The following is an 18,186-nucleotide window of genomic DNA, read 5'->3' on the forward strand; positions in this document are numbered from 1 at the left end:
TATTGATACCGGCGATCGCCACTTGCCGGTTTTCCCCGCACGTGCAAGCCCGGTCCTCCCCGCTGCGCTTACGGCTTAAGTAAGCGGGAGGAGGGGGGAAAAGTCCCGGGCGTCTGGGCAAGGGCGGATAAGCTTAAGATAACCGCAAGTGCCGGGGGAGTTACCTCTATGTCTTGAAGGATTCAGGTGTATGGAGCTGGTATATAGGTTCGCCACGAACCGTCCATCGTTGCTAAATAAACTCCTGCATCAGCAAACTGCCCTGAGAAGGAGTTTGATATCGTATTCTACATCAGTTTTGCCCTCGCCATGGCTCCAGGTACCGTAGAGCTGCCAGAACGGCCTGCGTCAAAGGCCGCCCTGGCGTCGGTGACAGAGACATATGATGATACGCTTCGGTTTTATTTAAACGGCACAAAGGTCACGCTGGACTCGGTCGACCCGGAGGCGACGCTTTTGGAGTACCTTAGAGGTGTAGGGTTGACCGGCACGAAGCTGGGGTGTGCAGAGGGAGGATGTGGCGCTTGTACCGTGGTATGTTAAGACATACTCAATCCCAAGTTTTATTCACTTCTGAAAGACGCCTTGCTGATAATTCTCCTGCCGTAGGTCGTTTCATACCTCAACCCTACCACGAAGAAGCTATATCATGCCTCCGTAAACGCATGTTTGGCACCGCTCGTCAGTGTCGATGGAAAACATGTTATAACAGTCGAGGGGATAGGGAGCTCCAAAAACCCTCATCCGGTTCAACAGAGGATAGCTGTCGGAAATGGCAGCCAGTGCGGGTTCTGTACACCAGGGATAGTCATGGTAGGCACCAACTACGGGCTGGAAGGATGGTAGAGCCATGGGAGACTGACTTTCATATTTAGAGCTTATATGCATTACTAAGGAACGACCCTGTGCCTTCCGAACTTGCTATCGAAGAAGCATTCGACGGTAACCTCTGTCGATGTACCGGATACCGCTCCATTCTTGATTCTGCACAGTCCTTCTCCACGCCATCGTGCGGCAAAGCACGCGCAAATGGGGGCTCGGAATGTTGTAAAGAGAACGGTGGAAGCTGTAATGGTGGTCTAAAGGATGGGAATACGGACGGGATAACTCCAAAATCAATTGCGAAATCGTTTGACACACCCGAGTTTATCCCATACAACGCAGAAACGGAGCTCATCTTCCCGCCACAACTCCACCGACATGAATTCAAACCGCTAAGTTTTGGAAATAAAAGGAAACAGTGGTACAGGCCGGTGACTCTTCAGCAGTTACTAGAAATCAAGGATGCATACCCTGACGCTAAGATCATAGGAGGAAGCTCTGAGACTCAGATTGAGATCAAGTTCAAGGCTAGACAATATACACACTCTGTGTATGTTGGTGACATCCAGGACCTGAAACAGTACACCTTCACGGATGATTATCTAGACCTGGGAGCAAATGTCACACTTACTGACCTTGAAGAGATTTGTGATGAAGCTGTCAAGCGGTACGGGTCCATTAGGGCGCAGCCATTTGTTGCCATTAAGAAGCAGATACGGTATTTTGCTGGCCGACAGATACGAAATGTTGCATCTCCAGCCGGGAATATAGCTACTGCCTCTCCTATTTCCGATCTAAACCCGGTATTCGTTGCAACTGGTACCATTCTATTTGCCAAATCACTTAAGGAGGAAGTAGAGATACCCATGGACGAATTCTTCAAAGGATACCGAACCACCGCTCTCCCTCCTAACGCTATAGTGGCAAAGTTACGAATTCCTCTGGCCCAGGAGAAGGGTGAATATTTACGGGCGTATAAACAGGCAAAGAGAAAGGATGATGATATTGCTATTGTCAATGCTGCATTGCGTGTATCTCTATCTGACTCAAATGTTGTCACAAGTGCGAACCTGGTATACGGCGGGATGGCCCCAACAACCATGCCTGCAAAGAAAGCAGAGGCCTACATTGTCGGGAAGAACTGGACGGACCCAGCAACCATTGAGGGTGTAATGGATGCACTCGAGAAAGATTTTGACCTCCCATCATCCGTACCAGGAGGCATGCCTACATACCGAAAAACCCTTGCCTTTGGTTTCTTCTATCGATTCTACCACGATGTCCTTTCTAACATCCAAGGTGTCCAAGTCCACTGTGAAGAAGATGCGATACCAGAAATCGAGCGAGCATTATCATCCGGCGTTAAAGACCACGGCGCAACAGCTGCATACACCCAGAACGTGCTCGGAAAAGCAACACCTACCGTGTCTGCACTCCTGCAAACTACCGGAGAGGCTCAATATACGGATGACATCCCAGTACAAAAAAATGAGTTATACGGATGCCTCGTTCTTTCGAATAAAGCACGAGCTAAGATCCTAAGCGTCGACTTCACGCCAGCATTGGATATACCTGGTGTAGTTGATTACGTGAGTGCTAAAGATCTTCTGAATCCCCAGGCAAATTGGTGGGGGGCACCAGTCGCAGATGAAGTATACTTTGCCACTGACGAGGTTATAACCGATGGCCAACCGCTTGGTATGATTCTTGCGACGTCTGCTAGATTTGCTGAGGCCGGATCTCGAGTTGTGAAGGTGGAATATGAAGTTCTTCCTGCCATCTTGAGTATTGAACAGGCAATCGAAAAGAAATCGTTTTTTAACCACATCGACCCTGCCATTAAAAAGGGGGATCCCGAAGGAGCGTTTGCTTCAGCAGATCACATTTACAGCGGCGTTTCCAGGATGGGAGGCCAAGAGCACTTTTATCTTGAAACCCATGCGTGTGTGGTTGTGCCCAAGCCGGAAGATGGTGAAATTGAGGTCTTCAGTAGTACACAGAACCCAGCCGAAGTGTATGTCCAAATCCCACCCAGTCCCTGAATGTACCTTGAACTAACCAATTATTCTAGTCAAGCATTTGTTTCCAAAATTACCGGCGTTGATGAGAATAAAGTTGTCTGCCGAGTAAAAAGACTTGGTGGAGGGTTTGGTGGTAAAGAGTCGCGATCCGTGCAGATAGCTGGTATATGTGCCCTTGCTGCAAAGAAGACCAAAAAGCCAGTCCGCTGCATGCTTAACCGTGACGAGGATATTGCTACAACTGGACAACGTCATCCGTTCCTCTGCCATTGGAAAGTTGGTGTGAGCAAAGAAGGGAAGCTTCAAGCGCTAGACGCTGACGTCTATGCAAATGGTGGACATTCCCAGGATCTCTCTCTTGGAGTTGTACAGAGAGCTCTTTCTCATATCGACGGAGTTTATATGATACCAAACGTCCACGTCCGTGGGTACCTTTGCCGCACCAATACTATGTCAAACACAGCCTTCAGAGGTTTTGGAGGTCCACAAGGCATGTTCTTCGCGGAGTCTTTCATGTCCGAAATTGCAGACCATCTAAATATACCGGTAGAGAAGATGAGGGAGATTAACATGTACAAGGAAAATGAGGAGACCCATTTCAATCAGGCACTTACCGATTGGCATGTCCCACTTATGTATAAGCAGGTTCTCGAAGAATCTGATTATTATGCCCGTCAAAAAGCCGTGGAAGAGTACAACAAAACACATAAATGGTCGAAGAGGGGAATAGCCATAATACCCACCAAGTTTGGTCTTTCGTTTACTGCTTTATTTTTAAACCAGGCTGGTGCCCTGGTGCATATCTACCGTGATGGTAGCATTCTTGTGGCCCATGGAGGCACGGAGATGGGTCAAGGACTTCACACCAAGATTGTCATGATCGCTGCCGAAGCGCTGAAAGTCCCTCAATCAAGCGTCTTTATCTCAGAAACTGCAACGAATACCGTTGCCAACTCATCTCCCACCGCCGCGTCTGCAAGTTCTGATCTAAACGGCTATGCCGTGTTCAATGCCTGTGAACAGCTCAATGAACGACTCCGTCCCTACCGAGAGGCGAAACCCAATGCCACAATGAAAGAGTTAGCAACATCCGCATATTTCGATCGTGTAAATCTTTCAGCGCAAGGCTTCTACAAAACCCCTGAAATTGGATATAAATGGGGTGAAAACACTGGCAAGATGTTTTACTATTTCACTCAGGGCGTAACTGCCGCAGAGGTTGAAATTGATACACTAACAGGAGACTGGACTCCGTTACGCGCCGATATAAAAATGGACGTGGGCCGAAGTATCAATCCGTCTATCGACTATGGTCAGATCGAAGGCGCGTTCATCCAGGGACAAGGCCTATTCACGACCGAAGAAAGTCTCTGGCATCGTGCTTCTGGGCAAGTCTTCACTCGTGGACCTGGGACGTATAAAATACCTGGATTCAGAGATATTCCGCAAATATTCAACGTCAGTCTTCTGAAAGATGTGGAGTGGAAGGATCTCCGGACTATTCAGCGGTCTAGAGGGGTAGGCGAACCGCCTTTGTTTATGGGTAGTGCGGTTTTCTTTGCGATTCGCGATGCCCTCAAGGCTGCCAGGAAGGAGTGGGGGTCTGAGGATGTATTAGGCTTGATCAGTCCGGCGACCCCAGAGAGGATTCGTATATCTTGTTGCGATCCTCTCGTTGAAAGGGGAAGAGTAGAGGACAAGGGCGACGGGTTCTTTGTTACTATTTAAGTGATTTATCCAGACACTTATGCGGAGGCTATTTTTGGATTAGCTTTTTATTTATTTGATATTCCTTGAAGTAAATGCGCTATCATGGTATATGTTTGCAGTAATTTGCCTTTCAAGGCCCTGATCTAGCTACGTAACCGGTATATGTAGGAAACTCCGCCTGTAATGATTGTTCACCGTACTCCATGCTCCCAAATGAAATCATACCATAATGCTCCCGATTAAAGAAAGAAAAAAACAAAGGAAATAATATACATTTATCTTTTAGCCGTGTTTCACATCCGTCCCGTATTCGACCTGGCCATAGCTGCTCGTCCTCATATCTTTCTGCAATGCCATTTCGTAATCTCTCTGTCCTGCATACCCAAGCTTCTGAGCCTGGTAATCTGCCTCATTGCTCGTTGCTGTCGGGTATAGGGTTGTGGCAACGTTTGGTGTAGCGCTATATTTGGGTGCGGCACCGAGAGCCATGCCTGCGCCATCACCTCCGATTGCAGGACTGTTTAGCGGAACATCATGGAAGTTATTCAGTTCGACGTTTGGGACGGCACGGGTACCGATCGCGGGAGGGTGGTAAGTTGCGTCAATTCCGCCATCGCCACGTACTCTATCCCGGCGCCAGGCCAGGGTGAGCACGCGAATGAGGGCGATAAGCAAGAGGATGAACCAAAGACCGATAAGAGCAGCAGAGATGAGTGCCTCTGTCCTAATTCCCGACTCCACGGCTTCGGTTACGCGAACGACAACAGAACTGATTTTATCGGCTGTCTTGTCTCCTGGGTTGGCGAGGAAGCTGTCTGGGTTCGTTGCGTTGTCGTTGGATATACTCTGGATGGCGCCAAGCGAGAACATATCCTCACGAACGTGAGGGAAGTTAACGTGTGCGTGGTTGGATACCCAGGTAAGAGCTTTCTGGATGCCTTCAATCTTAAGTCCAATGAGACAGTGGAGGACATCTTGGATAGGGTCGTGGAGGATTGTGTCACCAAAGGCCTTGTCGATGGCGTCGCTGGTCTTCTCGACGAAAACATTGAGGGTTTCGTTTACAGGGCCGGTGGTCTGATTGACCCATCCCAGAACCTTCTGGTTAATGTCGTTGTTTGTATGGTCGATGACACCGTTAGTACCGATGGCCCATTGTTTGGATGCATTGTTGAGCGAGTTGACAACTTTGTCAGCAAACTGGCTGACTTGGCCGGTGAGAGCGGGCACTTCCTTCTTAACTGCCTGGAGGAGGATGTATTGACACAGACAAGCGAAAAGTCCAGCTATTCCCAGCGAGAGGAGAAACAGAGCCGCTGGCGATGTCACGTACGCAATCACCCAGCGGACGAGAACCTGTTGGCGTCCAGACTTAAACCAGCTAGAAACTTTCAATCCACCGGTGGAGGTATAAGGTCGAGAAATAATGTAAACCACATCCATGGGATCGTGAGCGTCTTTCCGTATCAAGAGGGAGCGTTCTTTCATGAGGCGGTATCGACGGATTTCTCTCCAAGTCATCGGGGCGCAAGCAGCAATTGCAGCGACGACAAGAACACCGATGAAGATCTTCTGAGCAGTACTAATGACCACTTTCAAGCCATCGAAGAACTTGCCGATCCCGTCATCCTTGGTGCAGAAATCAAGTACTTCCCTTTCCGGCACTGGGAAGAGAGTACGATCGAAATTGTATTCAACCATAGTTTCGTTGATAAGCTTCTTCACCAACTCAAAGGGCTTTCGAATGACACTATCGGCCATGTCTTGGACCTCGTCAAATGTGGGTATGGAGGCGTTGATTTTGTCTAATCCTTCGTTGATAGAAGATGGTAGTTTGAGGTCGTTAAGCTTGTTGATATCGCCGGAAATATCGAGGGAGGGAATCTTAGTGTCACCGCCGAAGATACTAGTAACGGTGTTGATTCCCTTGATAAACTCGTTCATATCCTTTTGGAAGCCGTCGACTCCCTTGCTGATTCCAGATCCGATGTCGTGGAGGGTCTTGTTTAGGAAATCTGTTGCGTCTTCGATGATTTTCAAGGCAACATGTAAGCTACCACGAACCGCAAGGGTTATAAGGCAAAGATAGGTGCTGGTCAAGACGTGGATGACGAAGAGAACTATTTCTTCCACGCCAGTAACAGTGAGGGATAACATCGACATCAGCCCGTTAACTGCCTTCTCCACCCCCGAAGCGGTGAGTTCGTTGACACCCTTGGACATGTAGTGAGGCATCGAAGCCATAGCACTTCCCATAGACTCAACACTAGTACAGGCTGATAGAGCTTCTCGCTCAGCAGAAGCCATGCTGCGATCCAGGGAGCCCGCGGCAATCAGCAGTCTGACGAGCACGAGAAGAATGAGAATCGTCCACTTGTTGATCCAGACCTGCGAAAGCCGGGCCTTGAGGCCTAGATATGGTGTGATGGCATCTGGAGGAGCAGCGCCGCGAGATGATTCTATCGAAGGCTGAGCGTCGTGAGCGCCATATGGAGGGAGAGCAGGAGTTGCAGCCCGCGGAATAAACCGCGAAAACTGCATGGTATCGACTGTGGTTGTTGTAAATTGACTGAGAAGGTAAGGCGGCCAGCGCGTAAGGCTTTGAGGAATGGTAAATCAAGCAATATTGAAACCTGATGCTGAGATCGAAAACAAGCTGCAGGGAGGAGGAAGTAAAGAAATATAGCAAAAGAAGGGAATGTATTAGTAGAAGGCGTATGAAGAAATAAAAAGCGAATTCTGGAAGGGATTCACAGAAGAGATGCTATTGTCAATCAATGCAAGGTTATATTAATGAATAGCCAGAGTGAGAGGACCAAAAGAAAAGGGTATCGTGACTGTATATAGGAGATGAATAACACCTGCACAATAGGAACAATAAGAAAGTAGGCTCTCCACGTAATTCACCTCAAGTGAACACGCGCATAGTAAGTGAATAGAAGGGAAATGACCAGGGCATTGTAGCAGCACCTGGGTAGTATTTATTATAAACAATGGCCTGGCAGGCTCCGACCAGCCAGCGACCAGTCCACGAAGTCAATGCCATCTTCCAGCTGTCCAGGGCGAGCCAAGCGGAAGCTATGATTCACTTCGCGCCCGAGTCCACCTCCTCCCGCCTGTCCAAGCCATCTATCACCCAGCAACCCAGCAACCCCGTCCTTCATCATGGGCGCGAGTGAAGTTGCAGCGTTCAAAGTCGACGTTGAAGGTCAAAGTTTGCCAAAAATAGAAAAGAAGAAGAAAGTCACGTGTTGTTTTAGATCCAGGACAGGCAAGTGGTTCCGAGCCACCTGATTGGTCCGTGACTAGTCCCAAAGGGGAACCTCGGCGGCTTGCAGGGAAACAAGTTGATATCAACAGCCAAAAGAAGTCGACGGCGGGCGCTAACTCAGACACGACAGGAGGAGAGACCAGAGAAGCTGGAGTCCCTGCAGCCACCGGACAGGGCTCTATTGGCCTGCAGGTGGAGTTTGTTTCATCACGACGGGCAGCTCTGAGCAAAGCACTTCCACCGGGCCTGTTGCGGGTGAAACAGATGACTGCTACGAGACCTCGACTCGGCGGTAAGAAGGCAACGAGCATGATTTTTGACACGGCAGACTTGAATGGTTGGGCATGTTTTCATGCCAGTGGTTACCTGCGAGCTTCAGATACCTAAGCCTGAATGATTACGACGCTATATCCATGAGCTTGACAACGGGCGCGTACGCATTAATATGGATATATTGATGTGATCACCAGATATCCATCAATGAAGATATAAATACGATCACCCGCCGACCGTTCTAGCAGTAGACGGAGGCAAAGGCATCTATTTGACTGTTAAAATAGTAGCATTTGCAGGGATATATAGCGATGTCATATCAAGTACTCTGTACTCTGGATCACCAAATTCCCCAATCCGGTATAGCGTGTAAAATCGGGGAAGGTATCCCAAAATATTCGATTAACGAAGTATATAATATTTAATAATACTAGCTACTAACGATAATACACAAACTTGAAGTACTTTAATCTTTAACGGCCTTCGGACATATTCGTTGACAGAAACTGCCCACTCTTCTCCGCGACCTCCTCGACCGTGGCCCCATAAGCTATCGGAAATAAACCACTCCATTCGTCGTAATACTGTTGCATACAGGGCTCTTTCAAAATAACCGCAAACTCCTCGTATGATTCATTCGCTGACATATTTCGCGCTTTGATATACTATAATATATATTAGCAGAGTAGAGATGTATTTAAATATAGAAGTATATACCGGTCCCATGTTCTGGATCGCAGGCCAAAACTTGGATGGAATACCTGCTTTGGCAAGGTCCTTCTTCTTCGCGTCACGGCCACGCTGTATAGCACCGGTTGTTGAATGGTCACTTGCACCTTTATTTGTTGCAGAGTCACTCGTATCCTTAGTAAGGTATTTGTTGCAAACTGTGATAAGCATGTTTCCAATATGAAGATTCGCCCTAATTTTTAGGTACTTCTCCTCCCTCGCCTCAAGCTTGTCGATTCGTGATAGTAAGTCCTAATCGTTGATGGATTAGAATATATTCACAAAAGATAATTATAATGACTGTAGGTATAACAGAGGCTTACATTAATTCTCTCCTCAAAGTTCCGCTTTATAGGCGAAAATGGTGCAACGACCGACGCGGCTGGGTTCCGAGTACAATATTCTACAACAGTCTCGTTCATAGCGGAATGTGGTTCAAGTCGGAGTCGTTCAGGGTCGATTGCATCGCACTGGAGCTGGCGCTTGTGGCTCCTAACAGTGCCGTCCCCTGTCAAGTATGTGGTGGGACTCATCGCGGATTCCAATCCGCCTTTTGGAGGCGTTAGTGTAAGAGAAATTGTTGGTGGCATTGTTTAGTACAAAGGACTTACACTGGATAGATTATAAGGGAGAAGAGGCAAAGGAATATTCTTTTGGTATCTGTAGATGGAAATATAAGCTCCTTCCAGATTGGATCAGATAAATCTCGTCGGTTTTGCAGGGTTATGGGCAGTAGATGTAGTTGAGGAAGTAGCACACCTCACGAGGGTGAAGACAGGTTAAATACCTTTATGTTGACGTCATGATGGCGATGTAAGTCATAGCGGGAGACACTCAACCTTTGATATGTAATAAGAGCATAGTTAACGCCGCCAACTAACTATATTGGGCCAATTAGCGCGCCGAGTATTAGCTCACTTTTTCTACATAGCACTTAGTATCAAGTGAGAAGATGTTGAACGGAGATTCGGTGTAATACTGCCTGATCGTACGAAACACGTTAGTCAACTACGCCGTTTCATTAAATATCAGTGTCAGCTCTCCATCATCGAACAAATGCTACGCCCGGCGTTTTAACGCCTGTTTCGGCTGTAGCTGGCATCTCCGCGATGGCAAGATACATGGCCGTATGAGGAACATAAATAGGAGCTCAATATCGTGTATTTAGATGATCAGTGCTTGATAGATTGAAATCTCATAGATTGCTCCAGACCCACCTGACCAATCAAATCAATCAAATATCTCGTATCTCAGAGAAGACTATAGACGCGCTTTACAAACATATCACTTTAGCTAGCAGACTCCTAACAATTACAAACCTGAACTGATAGTAATTTGTATCTACTTTCTTGCTCTTAAGAGCTGAACCAGGGCTGGCCATGGACGGTCCCCCGTCAGCTCTAGGCCAGCCCCCGGTTTTGGTTTGAAAATAAGTACATAAAGGCGGATAGTATTTTGTATATTCTATAGATTCTTATCGACTTCGTTTCTCTTACACACTCTTTATATTTTCTACGCTTTTTCTTTGGCCTAGATATAATATCTTTCGCTAATCAACGTCTCCTGTGCAGCATCTACCGTTGAAAGCTTTAAACCAGAGAGCCACAATTTAACAAAACAATGGCCCCGTCAGCAGCTCCCGCAACCCCAGAAACTCCAGCAACTCCCATTACCACTGCTACAGATTTTTCGGCTGAAATGAAGGTTTTTTTAGCACCTCTTCTTCGTGCTGTAAAGAAGAACATCTTCCCAGACCAAGATGTTACAAGTGAGGAAATTGAGGCCTTTCTCCACAGAGTTTTTCGGCATTGGAAGCCGTCGTTACCTTATCATAAACCTGCAAAAGTGCGGGCCCAAGCTGGGTTTGAAGATACAGCGGTCCATACAGGGTCTCTGAATAGAGACCTGCCAACTGCACTCACAACAAGGGCGGGCCGAATGATAGCCGATAAGGACAAAGTTCGCAAAGAGCAGCCAAAAGGGGCTCAGACAAAAGAGGAACGCAAACGCGGAGCACCAATCTATATTAGGGCTCAGCTATGCCGCAATATCGACGATGACACAAGGGCTTTGAAAATGCTACAGGAACTCCCTGCTCCAACGCTCTTTTAAAGCAACTGCTATGGGGATAGGACAAGATAGATCAAGTAAAATCTTCAAATTTTTCCAACATTTAATATAATCTATTACTTTTAAGAAAACTTTCTTATTATAACGAGCTTAACCATGTCTAGCATGTCTACGTACGCGAAAACTCGGAAAGAATCAATCTATTAAATTTTATAGGTTTATAGAGGCAAAAAAGAATATTCATTATTATAACGGTAAAATTATCAATGGCCGCATTGAAGTGGCCAATGTTCTAAGATAGGCTATCCAAGAGATTAGCGTCCATAAAAAAGTAGTATTCTATTCTAGGCTACTCAGGGGATAACTACATCATCAGCGTCGCAGTAGTTATAACCTGGCGAGTCGTCGAGCGATACAACAACCATGCACTCTCGTAAAGATGCCTAGTCGAGATACAAGTAAGAAGCCCAGAGTCTAGAGAAACGATTGATCGACGTCCCATGGAGGAACAAGAAGTGCTTTTTAGCGATACAAACAATTTCCCTTCAAAGGAAGAAAGAGCCAGCTGGACGCTATCCGAGACTAATATCGGCAGTTTGGGATTCTTCCTTCAATAATGATTCTCGAGGGGCGATAAACGACCACCGCCCAAAACTTCTCTAAAAAGGCCACATAAATTGCGCCCAAAGGCCACCACCTATGTCAGCACATTTGGTGACCCCCTGATTTACTCCGTACACATCGTGGGATGGAAATAATATTGCTCAACACAATGCTTACCGGCCATTTAACCTAACCTCACTTTTTAAAACGACACAAATAGAACACGTTCATGACCATAGGAAATTAATAAAGAGATGCAGAATAACTCCCTATTCCTCCAAGTACCAAATGTCATCGCGTCACGATACTCCTGGAGGCCCCGGCTGATCGGAGCCAGAGGGTGGAGGTCCTCCTCCGCCTGGGTGTTGAGGGTACTGTGGCTGCTGTTGTTGCTGTTGTTGAGCCATGGCAGCATACCACATGGCCATGTAGTTTTCGTAGCCGCCGTACATAGCGTATGGATCTGCTGCTTCTCCGGCACCTGGCTGCATTGCGTGTTGTTGCTGCTGCTGGGAGTTGGGATCCTGGGAATAGGGTTGTTGCTGTTGCTGTTGTTGGTACTGGGGTTGCTGGTTGTAAGAATCATCACGTCGAGGGCCCTGTGAACGGCTCTTCTGCTATGTTTTGATGACGTTAGAATATACATGATTATAATGGGTCGTAGGGGGGTTATGCGTACCGCAGCCTCGACCTTTGCCATTATAGCCCTCTTCGCCGCGTCGATTGCAGTCTGGGCGCCATAGAGTGTCACTTCCCTCTCAGGCTCTCGACCAACAAGTGGCAATATGTTGATTTTGCAGCCGCTGAAACTCTGTATCTCCTTTATGGTTTCTCCTCCTACAGTCGCATGTTAGCTTTGCATGAGTATGAAGAATGTCCACCAGATACGTACCTTTGCCAATGACCATGCCAACAGATTCCTTTGGGATGAAAATCTTATCATTGATTTTATCTCCATCTCCGCCTCCGCTCTCTGCGCCCATAGCTTGACCTCTTGGCTCCCGCGGACCTTGGTTCCCACCTTGCCTTGAGTCGCTCTCCACGATACCCAATATAAGTTCTTTGGCGTGCTGCATAGCCTGTTGAGATCCCGTCAAGCTAACTGGCCTTAGACCGTTCACACTTTCTCCATCGCGGGCGATATTAACCCGACATCCGCTTCGTTCCTGGAGATCTTTGATAGTCTCGCCTGATCGACCAATGATAAGTCCAACCGTTCGATCAGGAACCATGATCTGCATGGAATCGGAGCCGTCTCCTTCTCCAGGCTTTGGTCTTCCGCCGTCTTGCCCAGATCGGTCGCCTTGTTGGCCTCCACCGCCACGAGACTGGTTTCCTTCGCTGACGACACGGTCTATCTCTGCCTTTGCTTCGTCTCTGACTGGTTTCGAGCCGGATATCCTGCAAAGTCGGATACTCTTGTTATGTTCGGGACTGTCAAGGAACTGTACACGAGCACCGGTATCAGCCTCGATTCGTCGAAGATTTTCTCCCTGACGCCCAATTATCAGTCCCACCAACTTGTTGTCTATCTCGATGGTCTCGGAATTGTCGTCTGGCCCCGATGCTCGGCTACGTGGCGGCGGAGACCTGTCGCCAGCCGCTCTGTAATGTCTGTTGGGTAGAGGGGAGTATGCCTCTCCGCCCCGCGCGTCTGGTCGAGGAGATGACGATCGTTCTCGTGCATATCCACGATCACCGGCACCACGTCTATCAGCTCCGCGGCGTTCGTCTCTGTAAGGATTGTATCCATCTCTAAACACATCTCGACCAGTGGAAGTGCGCGGTGGTGTTCTAGAGGGCGATCGCGAGCGTCGATATGACCGAGAACCTGTATCTCGGGATTGCGCTAATCAACTGTTAATACCCCGTGCGTAAAAATAAAAGTAAAAAGAGAGTGTAGACGGGATGACAAACGCTCACCTGGAGTAGGCTTATATGTAATTCCCTTCTCGGCGGCAATTCCTCGTGCCTTTGCAATTGCATCAGCTATGCTAACCGGGCCGGCATTGGCAGGTGTCACGCCGCCAATATTCAAACTGCCAGTGCTATCTGGCTGTGGCAAGGTGTAGCCTCCGGCATTTGTAGATGGCGGCGGAGGAGCACTTGACTGTGCGGCACCGGTATTATACTGCGCGCCACCAGCAGCAGGTCGAACGGCAGCTAGAGTTCAAATTCAATTAGCAAAAAATTCGAAATCAAGGATGCTCAGCCCAACGCTGATGAGTTAAGACCCAGATAAAGGGGGGGAAGGAAGCTGAGAGGGAAGCTATTGTACCTAATGCTGCCAGTATCTGAGATATATTCTGTTGTTCACCCATTTCGTGTGAAGTTTGCGATAGGCTGGGCCGTGGCGTGAAAAATAGTTAAGGATAGATACCTGGGCGAGATGGATTTTCCTTGTCTCGGACTCGTCGCGAGCTTCAGCTCAGGTCGCCGCCTCTGCCGGTACTTTCAACCTCTGGTCTCGAAACGAAGGCCGAGAAGCAGCTGGTCTCTCGTGTTTTCGCTATCTCTACGTTGGTTCGCGGTCGATGATTTAACCGTGGTCCAAGCAAATTCCGTCCGCCAAGCTCAAAGGGGCTAGTACCTGCCGATACACTACCAACGGCGCAACTTTGGCCAGAAAACATCGATACAAAGAGCAATAAGATAGATCTATGCTGTGTGGTTCTAGAGGATTATCCTACATACGGCGACATAAGGCTGCTCCTACTGGATGTATTTCTTTAGCCCGCGGAGCCGCTCCTTGGCTGTTTCTAGAACATGGTCGGGCTTGCAGACGGCGAATCGGAGATAGTCTTCGGCGATGTGGGCGTTGGCATCGGTATAGAACTCTGTTGGCGGGATGGCGGCGACGCCAACCTCCTTGATCAGGAACCAGGATAGTTTGAAATCGCGCGGCCGGCTGGCGACGTGGGGAGGGAAAGGGTAGTCTTCTGGGAACTTTACACTGGCCATGTTGGCAAGGACGAAGTAACCGCCCTCGGGGTCAGAGTACTAGTCAGGGGATCACCATGTTAGTTGACACTTACGGGGTGACACGGTTACACGCAGAGGTGTCACTTACGGGGATACCGAGCTCGTCAAATATCTCACAGAACTTCTCGACTTTTCCGCGCATCTCCTTCCGGCTCTCGTCCCAGAAGCCCATCTCGTCTGCCTTCTCAAATCCAACAGCAGTCGCAACCTGCAATGGTGACACGCTGCTGTAACAGATCCTAGTGTGCGCAGCAGAGACGTACTTGATGAGATGTTCTTCGCCAATGAGGTAACCAACACGCCAGCCGGTGGCGTAAAAGTTCTTGCCCGCAGACCCAACGGTGAGGGTTCGTTTGGATACCTCGGGTGAGAGGGTGGCCATCCGAGTGAAAGGGACGTAGAATAAACGGTCATACACTTCATCAGAGAGGATAATAAGGTTATGTTTAACGCAGAGGTCTGCTACTTTCTCGAGTTCTTCACGGGACATGACTTTGCCCACGGGGTTATGGCTGATATAGTTAGAATGATAGGGTCAAGAGGAGTAAAGGAACAACGGAATTGCTCACGGAGTATTAAGAACCTGACTTGGCAGTTAGTAGGAAATATATATATGAGCAGAACAGGGTACGTACAATCATCTTCGTCTTCTCGTTGATTGTCCTCTCCAGCTCGTCAAAATCAATGGTCCACGCCGAGGCAGAAGACGTCTTTTGGGCACCATCTTTCGGGGGGTGGAGTGGAACATATCTGATCTTGCCTCCTGGCATCTCAATGTTGCTTATATATCTATGAAGGATATGTTAGCTTGCTTATCTATAGAGTTTGTCCTAGATCATAGACGTACTGGTCGAAGAATGGCTCGAAAATAATAACTTCATCGCCGGGTTCAATGAAGCCCATGAAGGCACTCAGCATTCCTAGAGATAGCAGTGTTAGATCCGTATGGAACAAAGGCCCTTTTTCAGATGCTCACCTTCATTAGCACCACTAGTAACGACAACCTCGGTGTTGGGGTTGAGCTCTCGTCCAAAAAATGGCGAGTAAGCATCCGCAATGGCCTTCTTGAGACGTGGAAGTCCCTATATATACATTAGCATTGACCAAACATTTCATATGTAGGAGTGCCGAGTATCAATAATTACCTTGGTTGGAGCATATTGGTTAGATTCAACGGTCTCAACTGCCTGTTTGGCAGCATCAATTACATATTGGGGAGGATTATAACCGCTAATGCATCAATTAGAAGGGCTCAAAGCCATATAAACCACCAAACAGGAGCCGATGTACTGCTCAGCTATAGAGGCTAGATGCCATACGTACAAGAATCCTTGTCCCATGTTCACGATTGGCTGAACGGGAGACGCAGCCGCGGCTTCATTGACAATTGACCTATAATGTCGTATTAGGTTCAGACGTCAAGGAAAGTGGTATAAAACATACGCACCAAACATCCTGTCTTTGTCCAGCAACCCTTCGTGCGGGCTGGAAGAGGTCGTTGCAAACAGCCGTGGAAGACATGGTGGCTCGCAGCGTAGGAGGGGCACTGCGGCGCGATGGGTGAATCGAATTTAGTCCTTGGAGTGGTATATGGTGTCGGAGAACTGATGTTCCTCTTAGAACACAGCTACGAGAGAGCATGGACGATGCTGGAAACCGTCGGGAAGATGCAACATACAGATATATCTCTGTTACTTTGGTGTTTTGAAGCAGTTGATGCCCGCGTTCGTTGTTTTAGTCGATGGAGTGCCAAGACCGCGGGACTTCGGCGATATCGCGACGTCACCGAGATAGCAAGGTTCCTCTTATTATAATGGTGATACTCCGTACAGCAAAGGGTGATGATATGGCCACACATTCTGGTTATCTATACATTTTAATTAAGCCAGCCCTTAAGATATCCAAATCCTATATACTTAGCCTAGAAATTAAGCGTATAGAGTAAGCCCAGAGACTAAGCCTAGAGGTAAGCCTAGAGTAATCCTAGAGAGTAAGCTATCGAGAAGGCTTAGGGGGAGCTTAGATGGTGAGCCTAGTACTTTTTAACTAAAAGGTATTTCTCTTAGGGCCCGCCTTTAACTAATAAGTTTCCGTTATGCTAGTTGATCTACAAACCTTTCGCATTGAATCCTCTCTCATCTCAACCCTTAGCCTAATATCCAAGCCTTCGACCGTGCCTACACAACCCTTCCAGAAAAAGACAAACTATGAAAAGTTACTGAATGCTAAGGTCGAAATGGCAAAATGAGCTTTGAGAAGCAAGCCTCAGGTAGGTAAAAGACTGGATGAAAATCCTATCCACCATAGGCCCCAGGCTCCATTTCTTAATTCTCTTTAACCTCCGTAGAATAATTAAAACCCCAAATTGTGACTGGCAAGCACCATCAACTTGGATTTCTGCTTAAGTTTTCTCTTTAACTACTTTTTATTATTAAGTGTGCAAGCCATGCGTGTCTCCTCTTTCCGTGGATCCAGACCAGAACGTTCTCTCCTTTGGTGCATAGCTGTATCATATAATGATCATTACCCTCAACTTCACAATACTGCACTTTACCTGCCTCTCTAGCCTCTAGCTCCTCCCCAGACCATGTAGCTCTCGAAGGGCGCCTTTGCGGCTTGCTATATTTATTTAATTCAACAAATCACCACTCGATAGCCACTTAATAAAATAGCACCGATACCACCCAGTAAAGAGCGGGTAAGCCTGAGGGCAAGTTGAAGGACAGAGGAGGAATTATAAATTATCAAAGTCATTTAGAATACAATTATAGGTAGTTGCAACAGTTGGAACCTCGAAAATGGCGGCCGGATCACGGCCCTGGCTACACGCAGACTCCCACATCTTAATAATCAGTTTACATTTCTTGATGATAGGCTCGCTCATAGGCTGATCGATATATGCATGCAGACGGGAAACATTGGCATGTATATCAAGAAGCTTCGCCATTTTTGGGCATTGTGGTACTCCGTCTGCGATGGTGTGCGAGATTCCATATAGTTTATTGAAGCCGGCATACCATGACGTGGATATGTTTCCGCCTTTCTGCAAATGACGAATAATTTCTAGGTCTGTTATGATGGCTCCACCATGTGCGAGTTCATTTCGTTCTTTTCGCAGTTTGGGATCTATGATGTCGTTATTGACTTGGTCGTAAACGGGAGCGCGGATAAGGCGCATTGTTAGGAGGTGTTTATCGTCGACATCCTTTTGTAAATTTGCGAGGCCCTGTTCGATGCGCTGTTCTAATTTATCTAGGCGCTGCAAGACGTTGACTCCTGCACCGTTGCCAAAAACTTGGCGCTCCTCGTCGAAAATCATAGGGGTTGGATGTAGCAGCTTGGTACTAAGTTGCTCTCGGGTAACGCCTTCTTCAGCAGCTACCATCTTGTGCACGCAGCCTGACCACTCCTTTTATATCATTAGATACTAGTCTGCGGCAAAAGGATGACGATATAGACTTACCTGGAGTGGTTTTTTTTCATGACCTGATTGATGACGTTTTGGTGGTGTGCCACGGTTTTCTGCATCCAAGTGGCGTTTCATTTTCTGCTTATCAATAAATTAGTCATCTCGACGTCAAGTCATGGGTTGAGGCAGACTTACTGAGAGAATGTAGGGAGCGGAGACAGCAGATCTAGAGTGGGTAGAAGGGAAAGGCCAGAGCAGACAGCATACGCTGAACTGGCAGGTCGTGAGAGCTGATC

At 47.7% G+C, this 18,186-nt stretch overlaps 5 protein-coding genes across 5 annotated transcripts; 1 reads left to right on the top strand and 4 right to left on the bottom strand.

Annotated features, from left to right (window-relative positions):
- Positions 1–309: 309 nt before the first annotated feature.
- GIQ15_04107 (xanthine dehydrogenase) lies at positions 310–4,571 on the top strand (the record flags this gene model as incomplete). The annotated part of the gene is made up of 4 exons (XM_033551524.1): positions 310–534; positions 610–813; positions 876–2,836; positions 2,894–4,571. The coding sequence occupies 4 exons, from the start codon at positions 310–312 to the stop codon at positions 4,569–4,571; spliced, it is 4,068 nt and encodes a 1,355-aa protein (XP_033405254.1).
- Positions 4,572–4,835: 264 nt separating this feature from the next.
- Positions 4,836–7,094, bottom strand: GIQ15_04108 (uncharacterized protein; the record flags this gene model as incomplete). The annotated part of the gene is made up of 1 exon (XM_033551525.1): positions 4,836–7,094. The coding sequence occupies one exon, from the start codon at positions 7,092–7,094 to the stop codon at positions 4,836–4,838; it is 2,259 nt and encodes a 752-aa protein (XP_033405255.1).
- Positions 7,095–8,570: 1,476 nt separating this feature from the next.
- GIQ15_04109 (uncharacterized protein) lies at positions 8,571–9,416 on the bottom strand (the record flags this gene model as incomplete). The annotated part of the gene is made up of 3 exons (XM_033551526.1): positions 8,571–8,762; positions 8,815–9,078; positions 9,150–9,416. 3 exons carry the CDS (start codon positions 9,414–9,416, stop codon positions 8,571–8,573), a joined length of 723 nt encoding a protein of 240 aa, XP_033405256.1.
- A 2,382-nt stretch (positions 9,417–11,798) lies between these two features.
- Positions 11,799–13,820, bottom strand: GIQ15_04110 (P-element somatic inhibitor; the record flags this gene model as incomplete). The annotated part of the gene is made up of 6 exons (XM_033551527.1): positions 11,799–12,116; positions 12,179–12,336; positions 12,392–12,992; positions 13,076–13,348; positions 13,499–13,662; positions 13,778–13,820. 6 exons carry the CDS (start codon positions 13,818–13,820, stop codon positions 11,799–11,801), a joined length of 1,557 nt encoding a protein of 518 aa, XP_033405257.1.
- A 3,395-nt stretch (positions 13,821–17,215) lies between these two features.
- On the bottom strand, positions 17,216–17,866 carry GIQ15_04111 (uncharacterized protein; the record flags this gene model as incomplete). The annotated part of the gene is made up of 1 exon (XM_033551528.1): positions 17,216–17,866. The coding sequence occupies one exon, from the start codon at positions 17,864–17,866 to the stop codon at positions 17,216–17,218; it is 651 nt and encodes a 216-aa protein (XP_033405258.1).
- Between the last annotated feature and the right edge of the window lie 320 nt (positions 17,867–18,186).

The sequence above is a fragment of the Arthroderma uncinatum genome, assembly GCF_011692745.1.
Source record: "Arthroderma uncinatum strain CBS 119779 chromosome Unknown scaffold3, whole genome shotgun sequence".
Taxonomy (NCBI): Eukaryota; Fungi; Ascomycota; class Eurotiomycetes; order Onygenales; family Arthrodermataceae; genus Arthroderma; species Arthroderma uncinatum.